The 20,828-nt window shown below is 41.1% G+C and overlaps 2 protein-coding genes across 4 annotated transcripts in view; both read right to left on the bottom strand.

Annotated features, from left to right (window-relative positions):
- Krbox1 (KRAB box domain containing 1) overlaps positions 1-16,694 on the bottom strand; it is a 28,796-nt gene extending 12,102 nt beyond the window's left edge. The window contains exons 1-2 of the mRNA XM_074060344.1: positions 16,673-16,694; positions 13,929-14,030 (exon numbers count right to left, since the gene is read on the bottom strand). The gene's annotated coding sequence lies outside the window, so the exon portion shown is untranslated. The remainder of the gene's footprint in view (positions 1-13,928; positions 14,031-16,672) is intronic.
- Znf662 (zinc finger protein 662) lies at positions 9,471-19,172 on the bottom strand. Of its 3 annotated transcripts, none has more exons than XM_074060343.1 (5): positions 18,755-19,172; positions 16,673-16,799; positions 15,959-16,075; positions 13,929-14,030; positions 9,471-13,026 (listed from the first exon to the last, which is right to left on the bottom strand). In XM_074060343.1, the coding sequence occupies exons 2-5, from the start codon at positions 16,704-16,706 to the stop codon at positions 12,053-12,055; spliced, it is 1,227 nt and encodes a 408-aa protein (XP_073916444.1). In that variant the 5' UTR covers positions 16,707-16,799; positions 18,755-19,172; the 3' UTR covers positions 9,471-12,052. The 3 variants fall into 3 exon arrangements, with proteins under 3 accessions (XP_073916444.1, XP_073916442.1, XP_073916443.1); XM_074060341.1 differs by lacking the exon at positions 18,755-19,172 and adding an exon at positions 18,204-18,520; XM_074060342.1 differs by lacking the exons at positions 15,959-16,075; positions 18,755-19,172 and adding an exon at positions 18,204-18,521.
- Positions 19,173-20,828: the final 1,656 nt, after the last annotated feature.

Genomic DNA, 20,828 nt, shown 5'->3' with positions numbered 1-20,828 from the left:
AATAGACCAGGATGACCTGGAACTCATGATCCTCCTGAGAGCACCACTATTCCCATCTTTGATTTCTTATTAACAAATGTATGTTTTGGTATCTATTCCTAGCTTTGTTTTCTTATTAACAAATGTATGTTTTGGTATCTTCTACAGCCAATTCTTAGTCATTTCTTTATATTATCAGCAGAACAAAAGTTTCTGTTTTATGTCATTTGAAAACCAGTGAACACCTTTTTAAAACCAAATATAGTAGATACAACATAGTGGCAATCATAACTAGTTGAGTCTCAGCTTCGTTATACTGGACACACTTTAGTCCTGCTTGAACTAAGCATGCTGGAATGGGGAGGGCGAAAACCATACCTGCTCAACTATGACATACACATTTGCCAAATGCAGCCTTTCTTTTGGGAGAAAATAAAGAAAAAATGATCAAAACCAGTTTTCTCTTTGTTGCTAAAATAAGGAAATAGCTTTTTACTCTATAAAACAGCTTTCATTTGAATCACTGAGATGACTATCATTTCATAGAACGTGTCTCAAGGTCTGAACTCTGTCCCTCTCAACAATATTGGAGACACCTCCTGCCGGCGCAGAGAATCTCCACTTCATGTTAAACAGAGAAACCAGGAGGGCCCCAGGGCCGCCAGTCACCCACGCCCACACAGCTTGGAAAGACGCAGATGAGTTTCGTGGTACCACGGTACTCCCACAGAGAAGCCTGGGCCAGAGCAGCATAGCCCCCTGGACAGACTGACCTCCACCTGGGAAAAAAAGAGAAACTGACTAATAAGCAATAAGAACAATAAAGACATGTGGGAAAGAGGGTGGGGCGCACTGGAGCACCAAAGATTGGGGGAAGGGAATCCTTCCCGGGACTGTAAATAAACAAGCCGGGCAGGCTGGAGAGTTTCTGGTGGGAGCGGGGGTGCTCACCCAGAAACCAGGAGCAGGAAAGCTTGTGAGAGTGGTGGAGGGAGGAAAACTCTACAGGAGAGGAGGGAAGACCCACTTCCCACGTGAACTGTAAACAAACATGACAGCTGGCAGGAGCAGCAGCACCGCCCAGTAATCAGGAGCAGGAAAGCTTGTGAAAGTGGTGGTGGGAGGAAAACTCCACAGGAGAGGGGGAAAGACCCACCTCCCACATGAACTGTGAATAAACACGCAGGCCTGACAATGCGGGTGCAGTGTCACCTTTCCCAGTGTGCTTGGAAAGGGGAAAGCTTGTAGTAGAGGCTCCCGCACAGGAGAACTCTGAGCAAACAAAGCCTGTGGGGCAAGGTGAGTGCTAAGCTCACCCCAGAGATCTGCCTAAATAATGCCTCCAGCAACAGCAGGCTGACAGCAGCAGGCAGGCAAGCCACAGCTGCAGATACCATTCTCAGAACTGTTTCCAGACTCTTTTTTTTTCTTTTTCTCCCTACCTTTGATGAGAGAACAACCGAATTACACCTGCATGCTGAAAACTTTACTGAAACTGTATTGCATTAGAACTTGGGACACTTGGTGGGTTTTGTGTGTGTGTGTGTGTGTGTGTGTGTGTGTGTAGTTTTGTTCTACTTTATGTGTCCCCTTTGATGAGACAACTACAGAACAACATCTGAGGCACCATCTCCAGGATTGGAGACTGAGACAGACACCCAAATTATTAAGACTGAAACTTCATTGCATTTGAACTTGGAGGTTTTTTGGTTTTTTTTTTTTAATTTTCTATTTTTCATTTTATTTTAATTCATTTTTATATATAGATATTTCTTTCATTTACTTATTTTTTATTTTTATTCTTATCTTTTTTTTATTTTTGATTTTCAATCCTCTCTCTGTCTCTCTAATGTCTTTTCAGCGTATTGTCGATTAGTACACTAACGCTCCCTGTTTATACCTTTGAAATTTTCTTGTCTGATACCTTGTTCTGTTTTCTCCTTCTTGTCTGTGTATTTGTTTTTCCCTTTTCTTTAACTTCTTGCTTTCCATCTCAACTCACACTTCCATTCTAAATATTACCATTGTTATCATTACAAGCTAGAAAATACTTAATTGCACACAGTACAGGGACAGTAACAACACCAAAGACAATGACAGGAAGACAGAAAAAACAGGGAAACCAGTTTCCCCACAGCAAAAAAATTAGTACAGGAACCAGAGGGGAATGAAGAAAACAGATTCTCAGATCCAGACTCCAACAAAATGAAGATAAACTATGCCAAGGACCCAATGAAGCCCATAAGAATAATTTAAAAGAAGACATACTACAGGTACTCAATGAGAATTTTATAGAGATGATACTAGATAGGGTCAACCAAAATGTACAGGAGACACTCAAGAAATTCCAAAACAACAAAAATAGAGAATTTGAAAAGCAAAAGAAGAAATAAAGGAAACCATAGAAGCACTGTATAAACACCAAAGTGAAACAGAGAACACGATGAATAAACAGATAAATGAACTCAGGACAAAAACAGACAACATTAAAGAGGAAACCACCCAGGATATGGAAAACCTCAGAAAAAAGAACAAAACAGAACTGCAAAACAAAACAGAAGGCCAATCCAGCAGAATAGAACAAACAGAAGACAGAATCTCAGAACTTGAAGATGAAATGGTAATTAAAGGAAAAACTGAAGAACTATTAATTAAACAACTCAAGACCTGTGAAAAGAAAATGCAAGAACTCACTGACTCCATCAAAACACCAAACTTGAGAATCATGGGCATCGAAGAAGGAGAAGAGGTGCAAGCGAAGGGAATGCGTAATATATTCAACAAAATAACGGAAAATTTCCCAAATCTAGAGAAAGATATTCCCATACAGATGCAAGAGGCCTCCAGGACACCAAACAGACCAGATCAAAATAGAACTACTCCACGACATATCATCATTAAAACAACAAGTTCAGAAACTAAGGAAAGAATATTGAAGGCTGTAAGAGAGAAAAAACAAGTAACATACAAAGGTAAACCCATCAAAATCACAGCAGACTTCTCAACAGAAACATTAAAAGCAAGAAGAGCGTGGGGTGAGATCTTCTGGGCACTGAATGAAAATAACTTCAACCCCAGGATACTCTACCCAGCAAAGCTATCATTCAAAACAGATGGAGCAATAAAATTCTTCCATGATAAGCAGAAACTAAAACAATATGTGACCACAAAGCCACCATTACAAAAGATTCTGCAAGGGATTCTGCACACAGAAAGTGAAACCCAACTTAACCATGAAAAGACAGGCAGCACCAAACCACAGGAAAAGAAAAGCAAGACAGTAGAGAGTAACCTAAACTTAGGTACACACAATCAAACCTTCAAACAACTAAGACAACTAAATGACAGGAATCACCACATACCTATCAGTACTAACACTTAATGTTAATGGACTTAATACACCCATCAAAAGGCATCGCTTGACAAAATGGATCAAAAAGGAAGCTCCAACAATTTGTTGCTTACAGGAGACCCATCTCACCAACAGAAATAAGCATAGGCTTAGGATGAAAGGCTGGAAGAAGATTTACCAAGCCAATGGCCCCCGAAAACAGTCAGGAGTAGCAATACTTATCTCTGACAAAGTAGACTTCAAACCTACATTGATCAAATGAGATAAAGAAGGACATTCCATACTAATAAAAGGGGAAATAGATCAAAAGGAAATAATAATCATCAATCTGTACGCACCCAATGTCAATGCACCCAATTTCATCAAACATACCCTGAAAGACCTAAAAGCATATATAAACGCCAACACACTGGTTGTGGGAGACTTTAACACCCCATTATCATCAACAGATAGGTCATCCAAACAAAAAATCAATAAAGAAATACAAGATCTAAAATATGCAATAGATCAAATGGACCTAGTTGATGTCTACAGAACATTTCATCTAACTTCTATGCAATATACATTCTTCTCAGCAGCCCATGGAACCTTCTCCAAAATAGATCATATCCCAGGGAAAAAACCAAGCCTCAGCAAATATGAGAAAATAGAAATTATACCATGCATTCTATCTGATCACAATGCAATAAAACTAGAACTCAACAACAAAAGTAAAGACAAAAAACATGCAAACAGCTGGAAACTAAATAACTCATTACTTAATGAAGAATGGATCATCGATGCAATAAAAGAGGAAATTAAAAAGTTCCTGGAAGTCAATGAAAATGAAAACACAACCTACCGGAACCTATGGGACACAGCTAAGGCAGTCCTGAGAGGAAAGTTTATAGCCATGAGTGCATATATTAAAAAGACTGAAAGATCCCAAATCAATGACCTAATGATACATCTCAAACTCCTAGAAAAACAAGAACAAGCAAATCCCAAAACAAATAGGAGAGAAATAATAAAAATAAGAGCTGAAATCAACGAAATAGAAACCAAAAAAACCATACAAAGAATTAATGAAACAAAAAGTTGGCTCTTTGAAAAAATAAACAAGATCTACAGACCCCTGGCAAACCTAAAATGAGGAGAGAAAAAACCCAAATTAGTAGAATCAGGAATGCAAAAGGGGAGATAACAACAAACACCATGGAAGGCCCAGGAAATCATCAGAGACTACATTGAGAACCTATATTCAAATAAATTTGAAAATCTTAAAGGAATGGACAGATTTCTAGATACATATGATCATCCAAAACTGAACCAAGAGGAAATTAATCACCTGAATAGATCTATAACACAAAATGAAATTGAAGCAGCAATCAAGAGTCTCCCAAAAAAGAAAAATCCAGGACCTGATGGATTCTCTGCTGAATTCTATCAGACCTTTAAAGAAGAACTGATACCAACCCTCCTTAAACTGTTCCACGAAATAGAAAGGGAAGGAAAACTGCCTAACACATTTTATGAAGCCAGTATTACACTTATCCCAAAACCAGGCAAAGACACCTCCAAAAAGGAGAACTATAGGCCAATCTCCTTAATGAACATTGATGCAAAAATCCTCAACAAAATAATGGCAAACCAAATTCAACAACACATCAAAAAGATTATTCACCACGACCAAGTAGGCTTCATCCCAGGGATGCAGGGGTGGTTCAACATACGAAAATCAATAAATGTAATAAACCACATTAACAGAAGCAAAGACAAAAACCACTTGATCATCTCAATAGATGCAGAAAAAGCCTTTGATAAGATCTAACACCATTTCATGATAAAAGCTCTAAGAAAACTAGGAATAGAAGGAAAGTACCTCAACATTATAAAAGCTATATATGACAAACCTACAGCCAGCATTATACTTAACGGAGAAAAAGTGAAACCATTCCCTCTGAAATCAGGAACCAGACAAGGATGCCCACTACCTCCACTCCTATTCAACATAGTACTGGAATTCCTAGCCAGAGCAATTAGGCAAGAAGAAGGAATAAAAGGAATACAAATAGGTATAGAAACTGTCAAAATATCCCTATTTGCAGATGACATGATCCTATACCTTGAAGACCCAAAACACTCTACTCAGAAGCTTCTAGACATCATCTATAGCTATAGCAAGGTAGCAGGATATAAAATCAACATAGAAAAATCATTAGCATTTCTATACACTAACAATGAGCAAACTGAAAAAGAATGTATGAAAACAATTCCATTTACAATAGCCTCAAAAAAAATCAAATACCTAGGTGTAAACCTAACAAAAGATGTGAAAGACCTCTACAAGGAAAACTACACACTTCTGAAGAAAGAGATTGAGGAAGACTATAGAAAGTGGACAGATCTCCCATGCTCATGGATTGGTAGAATCAACATAGTAAAAATGTCGATACTCCCAAAGTAATCTACATGTTTAATGCAATTCCCATCAAAATTCCAATGACATTCATTAAAGACATCGAAAAATCTACCATGAAATTTATATGGAAACACACGAGGCCACGAATAGCCAAGGCAATACTCAGTCAAAAGAACAATGCAGGAGATATCACAATACCTGACTTCAAACTATATTACAAAGCAATAACAATAAAAACAGCATGGTACAGGCACAAAAACAGACATGAAGACCAGTGGAACAGAATAGAGGACCCAGATATGAAGCCACACAACTATAACCAACTTGTCTTTGACAAAGGAGCTAAAAATATACGATGGAGAAATAGCAGCCTCTTCAACAAAAACTGCTGGGAAAACTGGTAAGCAGTCTGCAAAAAACTGAAACTAGATCCATGTATATCACCCTATACCAATATTAACTCAAAATGGATCAAGGATCTTAATATCAGACCACAAACTCTAAAGTTGATACAGGAAAGAGTAGGAAATACTCTGGAGTTAGTAGGTATAGGCAAGAACTTTCTCAGTGGAACCCCAGTAGCACAGCAACTAAGAGATAGCATAGATAAATGGGACCTCATAAAGCTAAAAAGCTTCTGTTCATCAAAAGAAATGGTCTCTAAACTGAAGAGAACACCCACGGAGTGGGAGAAAATATTTGCCAGCTATACATCAGACAAAAGGACTGATAACCAGAATATATAGGGAGCTTTAAAAACTAAATTCTCCCAAAACTAATGAACCAATAAAGAAATGAGCAAGTGAACTAAACAGAACTTTCTCAAAAGAAGAAATTCAAATGGCCAAAAACACATGAAAAAATGCTCACCATCTCTAGCAATAAAGGAAATGCAAATTAAAACCACACTAAGATTCCACCTCACCCCTGGTAGAATAGCCATCATTAGCATCACCACCAACAACAGGTGTTGGCGAGGATGCGGGGGAAAAAGGAACCCTCTTACACTGTTGGTGGGAATGTAAACTAGTACAACCACTCTGGAAAAAATTTTGGAGGCTACTTAAAAAGCTAAACATTGATCTACCATTTGATCCGGCAATACCACTCTTGGGGATATACCCAAAAGACTGTGACACAGGTTACTCCAGAGGCACCTGTACACCCATGTTTATTGCAGCACTATTCACAATAGCCAAGTTATGGAAACAGCCAAGATGTCCCACCACTGACGAATGGATCAAGAAAATGTGGTATCTATACACAATGGAATTTCCATGAAGAAAAATGAAATGTTATCATTTGCTGGTAAATGGATGGAATTGGAGAACATCATTCTGAGTGGGGTTAGCCTGGCCCAAAAGACCAAAACTCGTATGTTCTCCCTCATATTCGGACATTAGATCAAGGGCAAACACAACAAGGGGATTGGACTTTGATCACAAGATAAAAGCAAGTGCACACAAGGGAGATATGAGGATAGGTAAGACACCTAAAAAATTAGCTAGCATTTGTTGCCCTCAACACAGAGAAACTAAAGCAGATACCTTAAAAGCAACTGAGGCCAATAGGAGAAGGGGACCAGGAACTAGAGAGAAGGTTAGATCAAAAAGAATTAACCTAGAAGGTAACACACATGAACAGGAAATTAATGTGAGTGAACTCCCTGTATAGCTATCCTTATCTCAACCAGCAAAAACCCTTGTTCCTTCCTATTATTGCTTATACTCTCTCTACAACAAAATTAGAGATAAGGGCAAAATAGTTTTTGCTGGGTATTGAGGGGGGAGGAGAAGGAGGGGGTGGAGTGGGTGGTAAGGGAGGGGTGGGGGCAGGGGGGAGAAATGACCCAAGCCTTGTATGCACGTATGAATAATAAGATAAAAAAATAAAATAAAACAATATTGGAATGTTGCTCAAAAAAACCAAGTCTCTAGCAGATATGAATCTATTCCACTATGGCCAAGCAGATGGGATGAGATGATTGACACAAGCCAAACTGGGAACACTTGTGAAGTTGGGAGTGGGGCCAAATCATGTAGCTTTGCTGAGAAAGGACTTCCTAGAGAATATTTGGGTTACTGTTTCCAGGAAGATCGGGAACATATGCTGGGAGCCAAGTAAGAGCTGACCATTAGAGAAAGAGTCCTAACTGAAAGCCACAAAGACAGATGCACAGGATTGCTGACACTAATTTGGGACTGAGTTGCTTGTAAGACAGGCAACTCTGTTGCTGGCTCCAGCTTACAACATGGTAGGAATTTAATTATTCATTCTGGTAAGAAATTATGGGCAAGTCAGCTACTTATCAATATGCTATTTTTATACTTCCTCACTTTCTAACCCTATTCTTTAATTTTGAAGGCAAAAATTTCTATAATTAATTCCTGATTTTAACATATTGCTGATTGCAACTTATCAGAAAAATATTTTAATTTCCACATTTTATATTTCTCAAAAATGTAGGAATTGAGTACTAATTTTATTCTTCTAATATTTAAGATATTAGGAAAATTTCATTAAAAATCGGGTCTTCCATGTCACAATTCCTTCATCACAGACTATGGAGTCTGTGATGTGGGCTCAGGGCTTCCAAATGCCTGTCTATAGGTCTCTGGTAAGAAAGAAAAAAAAAAGTTAAGAATTCTCTTGGCAGGGGCCATCCATTTTCACACCCAATTTACTAATGCATCTGGAATATCTACCTCTTGCCATGCTTTGGAAATTCCCCTTTTGTTACTTCTAAGTCTTGCTACTTTACTTATAAACATTTCAATCACCGAGTGAGAGTTCCTAGGGTTGATCATCTTCCAAGATGCTCCTCTGTAGGTTCAAATGATTCCATTTCATTCATGGTTTCATCTCCATGGACTCTTATTCCTATGCACTTTCTTTCCCAATTTAAAATACTGACCTCATCCAGGAGATTCACATCATTATGACTTTGGAGCTTATGAAAATTTAGGGTTTTGACAATGAAAAATATAGGAAAACAAAGTGTTTTGCAACCCTGGTCCAAGCTTCAACCTTATTTCAACTGTTGTCTGCATAACATGTCCACTGGCATTTGCCAACCCCTCATTGGCAGCTCTTTCTATCCCTTGTTGGCACTTCCTGCCATCCAACTCCCTAAATACTGAACTGGTATCCCAGAGCACTCCATCCCGGGGCCTTGTATCTTGTCACATTCTCTCTGAAACAGCACTGTCTAAAACTTTCTGCAATGATAAAAATGTTTTATATGTACACTGCATAATAAGGTGCTTAACTGCCACACAGGGTGTGCTTGAAAGGTGGTTCCTTAGATGACTAAGGAACTATTTTTAAATTTCAATTTTAATTTTTATAGCCACATGTGGCTAGTGGCTACTGTATTGGACAGTTCAGCACTAGAAGATTCAGTTCATTTCTTCCCATACTTTAAGGGATTTCGTTCATTTCTTCCCATGGCTTTAGATGTCTTCTGCTAAAATGATGCCTCTCAAATGTACAGCTTCAGTCATGGTCAATCTGGAGCACCAGCCCATAAGATACAATTGCCAACTTGAATTTTTCACTTGCACATCTCATACATATCTCAAATGTATTAATCCAAAATAAGAGCCCTTGATTTCTTTCTCCCTTCCCGAGCATATTCCCTTTCCAGTGTCATTCATTTCAGTCACTAGCACCTGTTCACTTGAAACCAGAAAGCTATCCCTGATTCCTCTTAGTCCATTACTTATTGTATCCAACCCATCAGCACATCACTGGTTTTATTTATTTCCAAAACATATCTTAAATCCACATACGTCCCACCATCTCCTTTATCAATAAGACTGCCATCCTCTCCAAACTGGACTGATGCCAGCTCTTGTCCTTTTACAGTCAGTAGTCATCTTAAATCATGACTCAAAACATGCCACTCCTCCACTGAATACCCTTCAATGGCTTCTTTTCACTCCAGAAGAAATGAATGGTCTGGCCTTCCCATTTCTCCAAACTCAACTTAGTCATCATGCTTTTGATTTCTTTTCTTTAGTGGTGGGGTGGGGGTTGAACCTTAAGTCTTACACATGTGAAGCACATGGTCTAACACTGAGCTACAGGTCCACCCCCTCTTTTGGTTTCTTGAATATAACAAGCTCTTTATAGATCAGGGTGTCCACATAGTTGCTCCCTCTGCATGCTGTTCTTCCTGTTCTTGACATAAGTGGCCTTTTCTCATACTTCCAGTCTTAGCTTTAATGTTACCTCCAGTCTTGGCTTTAATGATAGGCCTTCCCTGGCCATCTATATTTAAAGTGAGTCCCTTCTCCATCACTCTTTCTCAGTACTCTGTTCATTCCTTTCATAGCACGTAGAAATTTTCACTGACTTTAATTTTTTGGGCTTGGTCTGACTATACTGTTTACATAGCACCCGGGAGTATGCTTCACACACAAGTTAGTACTCAGTAACATTTTCTTAGAAAACAACTTCCCACAACACCTATACACATTAGTCATTTCATTTCTTTGTTCCATGTGGACACAATTTTTACTGCTCATTAGATGTTATCATAGGTGGACCATACTAGATTATCCTTATTACATGACCTTAGGTTTTAGTAATCTAGGACTTAGCTTATAATTTCCAGGAAGCAGAAGTTTGTTTCAAATAGGCCCATGATTTCTACTCCTTGCACCTTAGTCAACAATTATATTAACTGGTTGAAAGCTTATAAAGTGGAATAACTAAACTGCAGTGAAGCAAGCTGCACTATTTCAAAATAATGGTTCTAAAAGTGAAGAGTCTGGATGTTTTGATTCTTTTTTGACCAGTATTCTTCTTCATTGAATAAGGCCTTTAATCTATTAGAGAGTGGTTATTACCACTCTCTAACAGCCTCTGTCTTCATAGTATTAACAGCTTGGCTCCTTCTCCCAAAATAGTTTTATAAACTCATAATTTCAAGTAGAGGTAATTTTGGATTTCCTTACTTTCCTGCATAGAATACATGTGTTCCTAGCATTTGTTTTCTCTGATCTTGGACCTAGGGTGAGCATGACTCTGATGCCAAGATTCTAGGTTTTACAGGGGCTTTTCAACTGCTGACTGGATGAGGATATGTAGTAGTGCCTTAGCCATTACCAGAAAGAAACCATTTCTCCTGCCCTTGATGATGGCCTCACAGTTTATTTTAGAATGAGAACTGTCATGGCGGTGAGTGAGGGACAGGCTGGGAGATTTAGAATTATAGTACAATTAGGTGTTACAACTGTATACTATTTTATGAAAAAAACCCTTCAACTGTGTTTACATTTTCCCAATCTCAGAGTGCTGTCTCCTTACACGAGGGCAATCAGGTCTCCCAAGATTGTACAACTTGAACTACCCAGTTCTACTTTTTTTCCTCTAAGTTACCTAGGGCTCTTCGGGGAGGACCACAGTCTCTAAGGAAAGGTCATATAGTTGGCAATGGAACTGCAATGCCACCTATACAGAATAAGGTTTTCTGAGAGGCAGACTTATGAAAAGCATTATTAGTATTTGTATACAGAGAAAGAGTATCTCCAGAATGATACACAACAGGTAACAGTAATTGCCTCTCTGTTACTTCTTTGAGAACTGGAAGATAGGAGTGACAAAGAAATTTACTTTTCCCTAAACATCCTTTGGAACTATTCAATTTTTTATCATGAACATACTCAAAAAAGCTTCACAATTGAAAAACATAAAAGAAATGCAGTATTGGTCCTCAAAAAGCCAATTAGCTAGAGTCAAAACACAGAGACATGGACCATTAGAAAATCATAAGACAGCACAAAATTAAGTACTCATGTGAGTGATATTCATTATAAGTTGAAGAACATAAGTAGTTGAAGAAGCTGGGTCTTAGGTGAACAGAAAGTAAAAATGGATAGAGGAATAAATGTGTACAACTAAAATAAAGAACAGTATATTTTGGAGTCAGAAAGGCCTGGCTCCAAACTCAACTCTGTAACTTACTATCTGTGCAAACTTTAATGAATTCTTTAACCTTTCAATCTCACATTTAACAGTTGTAAAGTGAGAAGAAAAGTACCCACCTTAACAAGATTGCAAACTAAAGAATGCATACAGAGTGGTTAGCATGGTACCTGATAGAGAGCAGTACTCAACTAAACAGTGCCCAATATAAACACAGTGATATGGGGGTCGAGTTTTGCTATAGTATGTAGTATCTGTTCATGGGAAGAGGCAAAATAATACTGGCTATTAGGGTTATGGCTCTGGAGTTCCTGTAGCCCAAGAACTATACACAACATCACCATTATGCAGTCTCTAATATTCAAGATGAGAGGTCTGATAGATAATCATCAGGTTTTCTCTCTAGCATGGCGCCTCTGGTGCTTAATCAAGACAGAATTTTGACTGAAGGCCTTTCCACATTCGTTGCATTTATAGGGTCTTTCCCCAGTATGAATTCTTTGATGTCGGATAAGGTGTGCCTTGCAAATGAAGCTTTTCCCACAGTCAGTACATTCATGAGGCTTCTCCCCAGTGTGGACTCTCTGGTGCTGAGCAAGATCAGAGTTCCACATGAAGCCTTTCCCACAGTCCTTACATTCATAAGGCTTCTCCCCAGTATGGATTCTCTGATGTCGGAGAAGGGCTGGGTTTCGAGTAAAGCTTTTCCCACACTCTTTACATGTGTATGGTTTCTCTCCAGTGTGGATTCGCTGGTGTTGTGTAAGGCTTGTGTTCTGACTAAAGCCCTTCCCACATTCCTTACATTTAAAGGGTTTCTCACCTGTGTGTATTCTCTGGTGCCGAATCAGGTTTGACTTCCAAACAAAGGCTTTAGCACATTCTTGACATTCATAGGGTTTCACCCCACTGTGAATTCTCTGATGTGCAATGCAATGTGATCTAAAACTGAAACCCTTCCCACATTCCTTACATCCGTAGACTTTGTCTCCATTATGAGTTCTCTGATGTCGATCAAAGTCTTCATTTCGACCAAAACACTTGCCACATTCTTCACATATATAAAATACTTGCTCAGTTAGAATTTTCCCAAGGTGGTTATTGACATCAGAATTCTCTGAACTCTCTTGTACTGAGATCATTTCATCCTTGACAATCACTTTTATAATATCATCTGTAGTATCTGCCATACTTTCCCCATTGGGGTAGCCAGGCCATCTCCCTAACCTGCTTTTCTCCTCTGCACAGGTTTTTCCAAACCAGAATTCCTGGGGTCCACTTGATAGCACTGTGAGGTCCTGTGCTTCCTCAAAATCTTCCTCTTTCAGAATAAAATCTTCTATCTTACTTTTTGACACACTCTCTGGAAGAAGAAATCAGAGCTGCAAATATCATCAATACCTACAATGGAGTAACTACAGTCACCAAGTGGTATTAATAAATCCATTTCTCTCCAAGTACCACCCTCATGTCTTGATAGCACTAACTGAAAATGGCAAAAACACACTAACACATAAAAGGCAGTCAAAACTAGACAGAATACACAAAGGTTGTGATTCCTACCACTAGATAAAGTATAGGGCATGCTCTCAGAAAAAAGTCGAATCAAATCTAAGAGAGACAAGTCAGAATTCCTTCCAGGTAGAGGCCAGTTTATAACATGAGGACAGACCAGCACTCACGGCAGAGGACCACAAGTATATTTGGGGAACCTCAGTTTGTCATACACAAGGGGCAGCAATGAGAGATATTCCTCATACTTTTCAACACTAAAAGGAAGTTCAATCCAATCACCAAGCCTACCAAACTACTTCATGTAGTTGGGCAAAGACTGCCTCCTCTTTGTTCCCATAGTGCTATTCATGCCTCTGTAATAATATCATTATTTTACTGTGATTGTAGATTTATGTATAATGTCATTAGATTATGAGCCTTTCCAAGATAGAGGCCATATGTTACTTTTTAAAAAAATTCCAAGTGAAATATAGTATCTCATTAAAATATTATTGGTTGACCATAACAGCCAGATACATAGGCCATCTGTTCAGGTTAGGCCTAAAAGCTAATTTGATTAATTGAGTTTGTCATATTAAAACTTGGAATCTCTGGGCTTAAGTTTCCTCTTCATTAATTGGTTAATTTGGGGATTCTGAAGTGTCACTTATTTATAACATAAACGGCAAAATGGACTTCTAACATTTTACAAAGGATAGACAAAGGGAAATTTATAACTGGGAGAAAAATGCTCATTTCCCTCTTACTTACCAGTGAAAATTAGGCTTGGATCCTCTCCTTGCAACTTCAGGTTCAATGGGGCTTCCACCTGCTCAAGATGGGAGATTCCAACAGGCTTTATAAAGGGATAACCTGCCAGGGCAAGACACAAATAAGCAGGTTCAGTTGGAGGAGTGGAGCCTATTTGGAATGGAACAGAGACTAAAGTGGTAGGGGAGAGAATGAAGGTAGGTGGAAAGACTGGTAACACAGATGACCAGAAATTTGAGGATGATAGGACTATAATAGATAGAGGCATCAGTTCCCAAAGATATGAAAGTATACCACTCATTGTAAAATGTCAAGAAGAAACTGGACTAAGTCCTCTTCTACACCTATCTATGGGAGATGAAAACAAGTTCATATACAAAAGAATCAGGATAGGATGGAGTTGTGAAAAGCTGCTTCTGAGGACTTTTTGTCTAGGAAGACTGTTCTAAAAAATTATAGTCTCTTAGTTTTCCTTTTTTCTTCTTCATCTATTACTGAGTACTCATTTTACAAAGGATCAATGATGGGTCTCTCTGTGACATTCATTGGAATGACCTCACAGCCTCACTCAACCATTTCCAGAAGTTACTTCCTAGTCTACAACAGATACTTCTATTCACAAAAGTCCACTTTAATAAAACTTACTTCCACTTGTCATTTGACAAGTCTATATGAGACCAGAGTCTGTGTGTCCCCTGAGTATGACCTTCCCTGAGATAAAAGTGGCTCTCGAGTAGAGACACATGTGCTCCAAGAAGTCTGCTGTAGGTCAGAGGGTTAGAGTTTTGCTCAAGGAATAACTTAGTTATTTGGTTTCCTGACTAGAAAATTCCCTCAGGTGGGGAGGACAGGAGGCAATGAGACCCTAAGAGAATGCAGAGGACACTGTCTCCTACTACATCCACTCTATCCCTCCCCATTGTGGGGCAGAACGCCTTTCACTTGAATGGGGATGGGGAGGAATGCCAACTCCAGCTTCTACAGTAGACTCTCACTGGTCCACCCCTCCTCACTGGGTGGGAGATTGGGTCAAGGATCAATGATTTGGGTCAAATCAGTCAGTGCACAGCATCTCCCTGACCACGGTGGCTGATTTAGAGCTCGCATATGACTTCAGACAGTCCATTAGAGCAGTACTTTTTCACTGGGTAAAGCCTGAGGAAGATCTGCCCTGCTTCTTTCCATAAATATTAAGATTTAGGGCCTTGGTTACAACTACCATTTTACCTTACAATTACAAGAGAAACCCGGACAATTGACAAAGCCAAATACAAGTAGACAAAGGAAGACTGAAATTCTGGTCCAAGTGTATTTGTAGCTCAGTGTACCACAGACTTTCCAGTTACATGAAACAATAAATTCCTCTTTATTAGGTAAACCTGTTTGAATTGAGTTTTAATAGCTATAATCAGACTATCTTAAGATAAAGACTGCCAGATAAAGCAAGGAACAGTGACACTAGGAGGTGAAGGGCGTCTACTTCAAGTCTTACTATGCTCACAGAAGAGCCTTCTGGGGAGAAGATGGAATACTGCCAGGAAGGCAACAAGGAGATACAGGCTTATTAGAAACTAGGAGCAAGAAAGCCCTGTGTTGAGCTTTCCCAAAACAATCCCAGGCCTTTCCCCATCAGTAATCCATGAAGAATAGGAACTATTCGGCTGAGGGTTATTGAGACTTCTTGATTCTTAATGATAAAGAAGGTCATTATATCCAAAAGGGCATCCAGAAGACTGGAAGCAGGCCAGGAAAATAAGCTGCCTCAGATCAGAGTAAACAGGAAAGCCAGGTAAGTAGATAAGCCATGGTAACAGAGAGATGGGGAAGAGACAAAACAAGGGAATAGAGATGCATACAGAGTAGCCAGAATGAATAAAACAAGGACTCAAAAAGATGGAAAACCATGGGAATAGGAAAAACAGAATCCAACTAGTGTCTATAGCACTAGGTTAAAGGAACACAGACCTATTACATTTTTAAACATTAAGACAAGGGAACTGGTCAGATGATTGGCACGTGTCCTCACTCACCTGAGGAGATGCCCCTTGGCCCCTTTCCATCCAGAGCTCCCTGAGGAGCTGAGCACCAGGGTGCTTCCCCTTGCTCCAGCTGGGAGATCAGAGCTGGTTTGGAAGATGGAAATGCCGCTTGAGGGGAAGGAAATGGGACAGGCAGGTGAGTGGGATGACCCAGAGAAATCCCAAGACTCCTCCCAGGCCTGTGTCTTCAGGGGTGAAAGGGGAAAGAAAGGAAGTAACAAGAAAAGGAAATCCAGGGGAATGGCAGGAGACCCAGGTGAAAAGTCCAGGAGGTTTTTTTTATACTTGTTTTATTCTCAAAAAGGTTAGGAAGTTGACAGAGTATAGAAGAAGTGCTCAGTTTGAGTCAGCAAATGGATGACTCCACTCATTGAGGAGTTGAACTTTCTTGTGTCTTCCCTTTCAGAGCAATCAATCAGGTGTCATTCAGACACCTGCATGGGGACAATTGTTCCGGACCAGATCTCCCACACTGATGGGATAAGGAACTGAAGGCTCAGTGGGGGTGAGGAGTTGGGCAGGCAAGGAAGAACTGGGTAAGGTTCGAATTGATCCCAGGACTTCCCCCTTCCCAGAAACTGCTCAGGATCTTCCAAGATCCTGAAGCTAAAACTGAGCTGAGGGTTATCAAAGACTCCTGAACCTTTAAGAAGGAGCCAGGAAACTATGAAGAGCACAGGCAGAGCCCAGGAAAGAGACCCTTACCCAGGGCAACCACTGCCCCATAATTGTCCAGCATCACATCCCTGTACAGAGCTCTCTGAGCAGGGGCCAGGACGGTCCATTCTTTTTCAGAGAAGTACACAGCCACATCCTCAAAAGTCACTGACTCCTGAAACGACATGCGTTGAAACACCTTCAGTCAATCCCAGGACTTAGGCTTGCAGTAAGGGGCACATGGATACCAAAAGGTACAGAACAGGGATGGCTGCTGGGTTTCTGGATTCTGAATAGCTAAGAGAAGCTCTCAAAAGAATTTTCCCCCTCCTTAAAAAGATATGAGGGATGGGCCATCAATTTTCTAATGCCTCTTTATCTTTCTTTCTTTCTTGCAAACATCCAAGCCTCCTCTCACATTTTTTCATGTATCTCTGTGAAAGTTTCCTTTTAATTGCTATGCCCCAATCTCATCCTTTCTCCACAATGTGTCCTCTTACAACCCTTCATAACAATTATCATTTACTGAGCCTGTGTCAAGCACTTCACACATTACTTGGTCTCACAGTATATGGAGGATATGTAGTCTACTTTGCAGAAGAGGAAAACACGGTTCAGAGAGAATAACTTCCTAAAGTTACAAAGCTGAGACAGAACCCTGTTTGATACTCTGTGCCTACCTACTGTGCAACACTGCCTTCTGTCCTCCTCCTGCCTCTGCCCTGTGTAGGACACTTCACACTTCTCACTGCTGAGAGCTCCTCAGACCACTCAGATTACCCAGACACTGTATTCAATAGAACAGATCTTCTGATATTACTACCTGCACTCCCCACCCCAACACATGCTCTAAAACATCCTGCCCCACTCTCTTCGCCATGCTCCTATCGCTATGTCCCCCTTTCCTATAACTCTGGGAGCCTCTTCTGCATCGTTTTCCCCCTCTCTCTTGCTCTCTTCCTTAGGAAACAAAACCAGTGCTTCACCTATGGCCACCAAGACTTGCTGTAATTCCAGTTACTGCTTCATACAGGATCTGTCTCCACACTATACAGGAGCCAGTTCTGCTCCATTCCACAGCAATCCTTGCCAAAGTTGATTTATTCAGCACTCCAGGGCTCAAAGACTTTGGCTGCCTCACCCTTGCCTACCCAGCAAAGTCCCAATTTCTGGGCACCGAGGACAACTGCATTCACTATTCGGAGACCCAGCTTCCCTGAGCAGAAACATCTACCCCCTCCACCCTCTCTCCTACCCTTTCACCATTCGGTTAGATAACCAAACTCTTTTTCCCAACATCTGGGCCCTTGCACCTGCAGCTCCCCCTACGTGAATATCCAGTTCTCCCTCCTGTGCCTGTAACAAACTCCTGTTCGACCAGCTCTGCAAACTAGCCTCATTGAAATACAGGTCCCCTCCCGCAGCACTCTGAACACCTGGGCCCTGGCACTAGGCTCAGGCCTGTGCTGTTGCACATCAGCTTCCCCAGAAGAACCCTCTCTGGCCCTCCGGTCTTGGAAACCGTCCCTTCTGATCTGGATCTAGGGCCCAGCCTGCTTCCCGGCCACCCCGCACTCACCGGGCGCGCCCGGGCGGCCTGTCCCCGCAGCCGGCCAAGGACAGAGCCGGGGTGTGCTCCGCTTGCCAGGACCGCGGCCGCCATGGCCCGGGCCGCCCACCCTCCGGGGCAGCGAGCCGAGTGGGACCGCCCCGGGCCAGGAGGGGCGCGCCAGGCAGCGGGACACCGAGGTCCGAGCCCTGGAGCCGCTAGTCACCACCCAGGACCCCCGGCGCCCCGCGCTCGGGGCCGGCCGGACCTCCCCACTCGGGAGGCGGAGGCCGCGCCCCGGCTGCTCTAGGACGGCGGAGGGCGCCGTGTGCGTCTCTGTGGTCCTCCCTTCCCATCCCGGGAGGGAGGACCGCTGTCCAGTCCTGCTGCAGACAGCGAGTGCCCTGCAGCGCCACCGGCGTGGATGATCGGGAGCAGGCAGCTGGGGAAGAGGGTTCCGCTGGAAATCCTTCTCCCGCGCTGACCACCCCTTCCTCTCTACCCAGCTGCGCCCTGTATGGATGGATGGATGGATGGATGGATGGATGGATGGATGGATGCTGAGAGAAGGTGACACATACCTTATTCCACTGCGCCCCTCCCGGCAGCTGCTCCCCTTCACTGGTTTCTGCTTTCTCCCAACACAGATGATGGACATGGCATTTTCATCTTTGTGCCTCTAACGTCGCTTGGTGTCTACCACCTCTTGGAGCCTTATTTCTTGATGTGCAATTAATAGGTCATTGTTCACCAGAAGAAGCTCTTTTATGGTCTGAGCAGTGATTTGGTTCAAAATCTTTAGAAAACTGAAGAGGAGAGAAATGGGTAATATTTTATATTTACCCATATTTTTACTCTGCTGGTTTTTTTCTGTCAAATACATGGCAGGCAAAGCTAAGATCTGACTGATTTATCCTGTAAAGATACAAAAGGCCATTTTTGGATTCAAGCAATGTACTATTAAGATAGCAAAAAAAATAGAGTAACTGAATGTGCCAGCTCCTCCAGGTCCTTGCCCTATGCACTAAAAAGAATGACAGAATGCATTAGTCTGTTTTCAGTACTATTGTGAAATACCAGAGGTGGGCTACTTTATGAAGAAAATATGTTTATTTTTGGCTCATATTTCTGGAAGAACAACTTATTGGCAAAGTCCTGAGGCAGTGCAGAGCATCACATGCCAAAAGACAGGGAGTGTGCATGTCTACTTAGTCTCTTCCTCTTCTTATAAAACCAACAGATTTCAATCATGAGGGCTCCACTCCAAGGACTTTTCCAAATCTAATCACTTTTCAAAGCAGCCACATATAAACATCATAGTCAGATTAAGTTTCCATCCTTTTAATATCTCACAATGGAGGGGCGTAAAATTTCAACACATGGGAGATGCTCACACCATAGTACCAAAACGAAAGGAGGCTAAATGACTATAATGTGAATTGTAAGACATCCCATTGCTGAGGGGACAATTTTAAAGAGTGACCACGATTATGACTCCCAGCAGTTTAGTCAAGTCCACTACAGCCAGGTTCCCCATCTGGAGCCAAGCCAGTTAAATATTTCATTAATCCAGATGAAGCAAGGACACATTGGTCACCTGTGGTGACCATCAGGAATTCCAGAACAGCACAGTTGTCTACTGTCCTACATGCTAGAGAACTGAGAACAATAGGCAGTCTTTGAAAAAGCACACAAAAGAGACCAACAATAACAGAATGAGGACAAGAGAGCTATTTCAGTGTTCAGAGAGTTAATCTTGTTTTATTGTTTCTTGCTGAGGCTGGAGGATTCTGAAAAAAATTAAATTAACATCATTTGTTGGCCAGTGGTCAAGTTGAGACGTGGCAGAAGTCTGGGCTAAACTGGCAAATATCCTGCAGATGACAGCTAAGAAAAATAAATTAATGGTTCCTTCCACTCCCCCTGACTTCCTCGGAGCTAGAATGATCTTTTTTTTTTTTTTTTTTTTTGGCAGTGCTGGGGTTTGAATTCAGGGCCTCACGCTTACTAGGCAGGTCCTCTTAATGTTTGAGTTGCTCCACTAGGCCCTTAAGATACGCTCTTTTAACTGGGGTTCATCTTCACCTTTCACAGCCACATTATCAATGTCATCAGTCTCTTTGATAGTGGCTTTACCTTTCGCCCAAACCCTTCTCGTGTCTTACCTCATCATACACTCAGACCCATCCCTAGTTGGCTCAGTAGTTCCTCCTTCTTTTCTTTTCTTTTTTGGTGCTGGAGATTGAACTCAGGCCTGCTAGCACAGTTCTACTACTGAGCTATACCTCCAGCCCTAGTAGTTCCTTTTCTTATATAACTTATAGTATCTGGACTATCTCCACACGCACACCCGACATGCAGGACATGTGGAGCATGTGGAATCATGTCTTCGCATTCATGATCACTACAATCGTTGCCTATATACAGAAAATTTTAGATCTACCAGAATTCATAAACTAACACAGCAAAGTTGCAAGGTACAGAATCCAAACATGAAAAAACAATTGTGTTTCTGTTCATCAGCAATGAAAAAGAGAAAATTAAGAAGCCAATTTTATTTATAATAGCATCTAAAAGAATAAAACTCTTAGAAATAAACCTAACCAAATTGGACTTGTACATTGCAACTATAAGACACTGCTGAAAGAAATTAAG

Source organism: Castor canadensis, chromosome 17 (assembly GCF_047511655.1).
Source record: "Castor canadensis chromosome 17, mCasCan1.hap1v2, whole genome shotgun sequence".
Taxonomy (NCBI): Eukaryota; Metazoa; Chordata; class Mammalia; order Rodentia; family Castoridae; genus Castor; species Castor canadensis.
Note: the sequence above shows the minus strand (reverse complement) of the source record. Positions and strands in the feature narration are given on the sequence as shown.

Coding starts and splice junctions, on each gene's coding strand:
- Znf662 (XM_074060341.1), bottom strand. CDS start 18,287: ATGGCGGCCGCGGTCCTGGCAAGCGGAGCACACCCCGGCTCTGTCCTT. Junction 16,076..16,672: donor TGGGGCAGTGGTTGCCCTGG/GTAAGGGTCTCT, acceptor CTTCCCCTCAAG/CGGCATTTCCATCTTCCAAA. Junction 14,031..15,958: donor GCCAAGGGGCATCTCCTCAG/GTGAGTGAGGAC, acceptor TTGCCCTGGCAG/GTTATCCCTTTATAAAGCCT.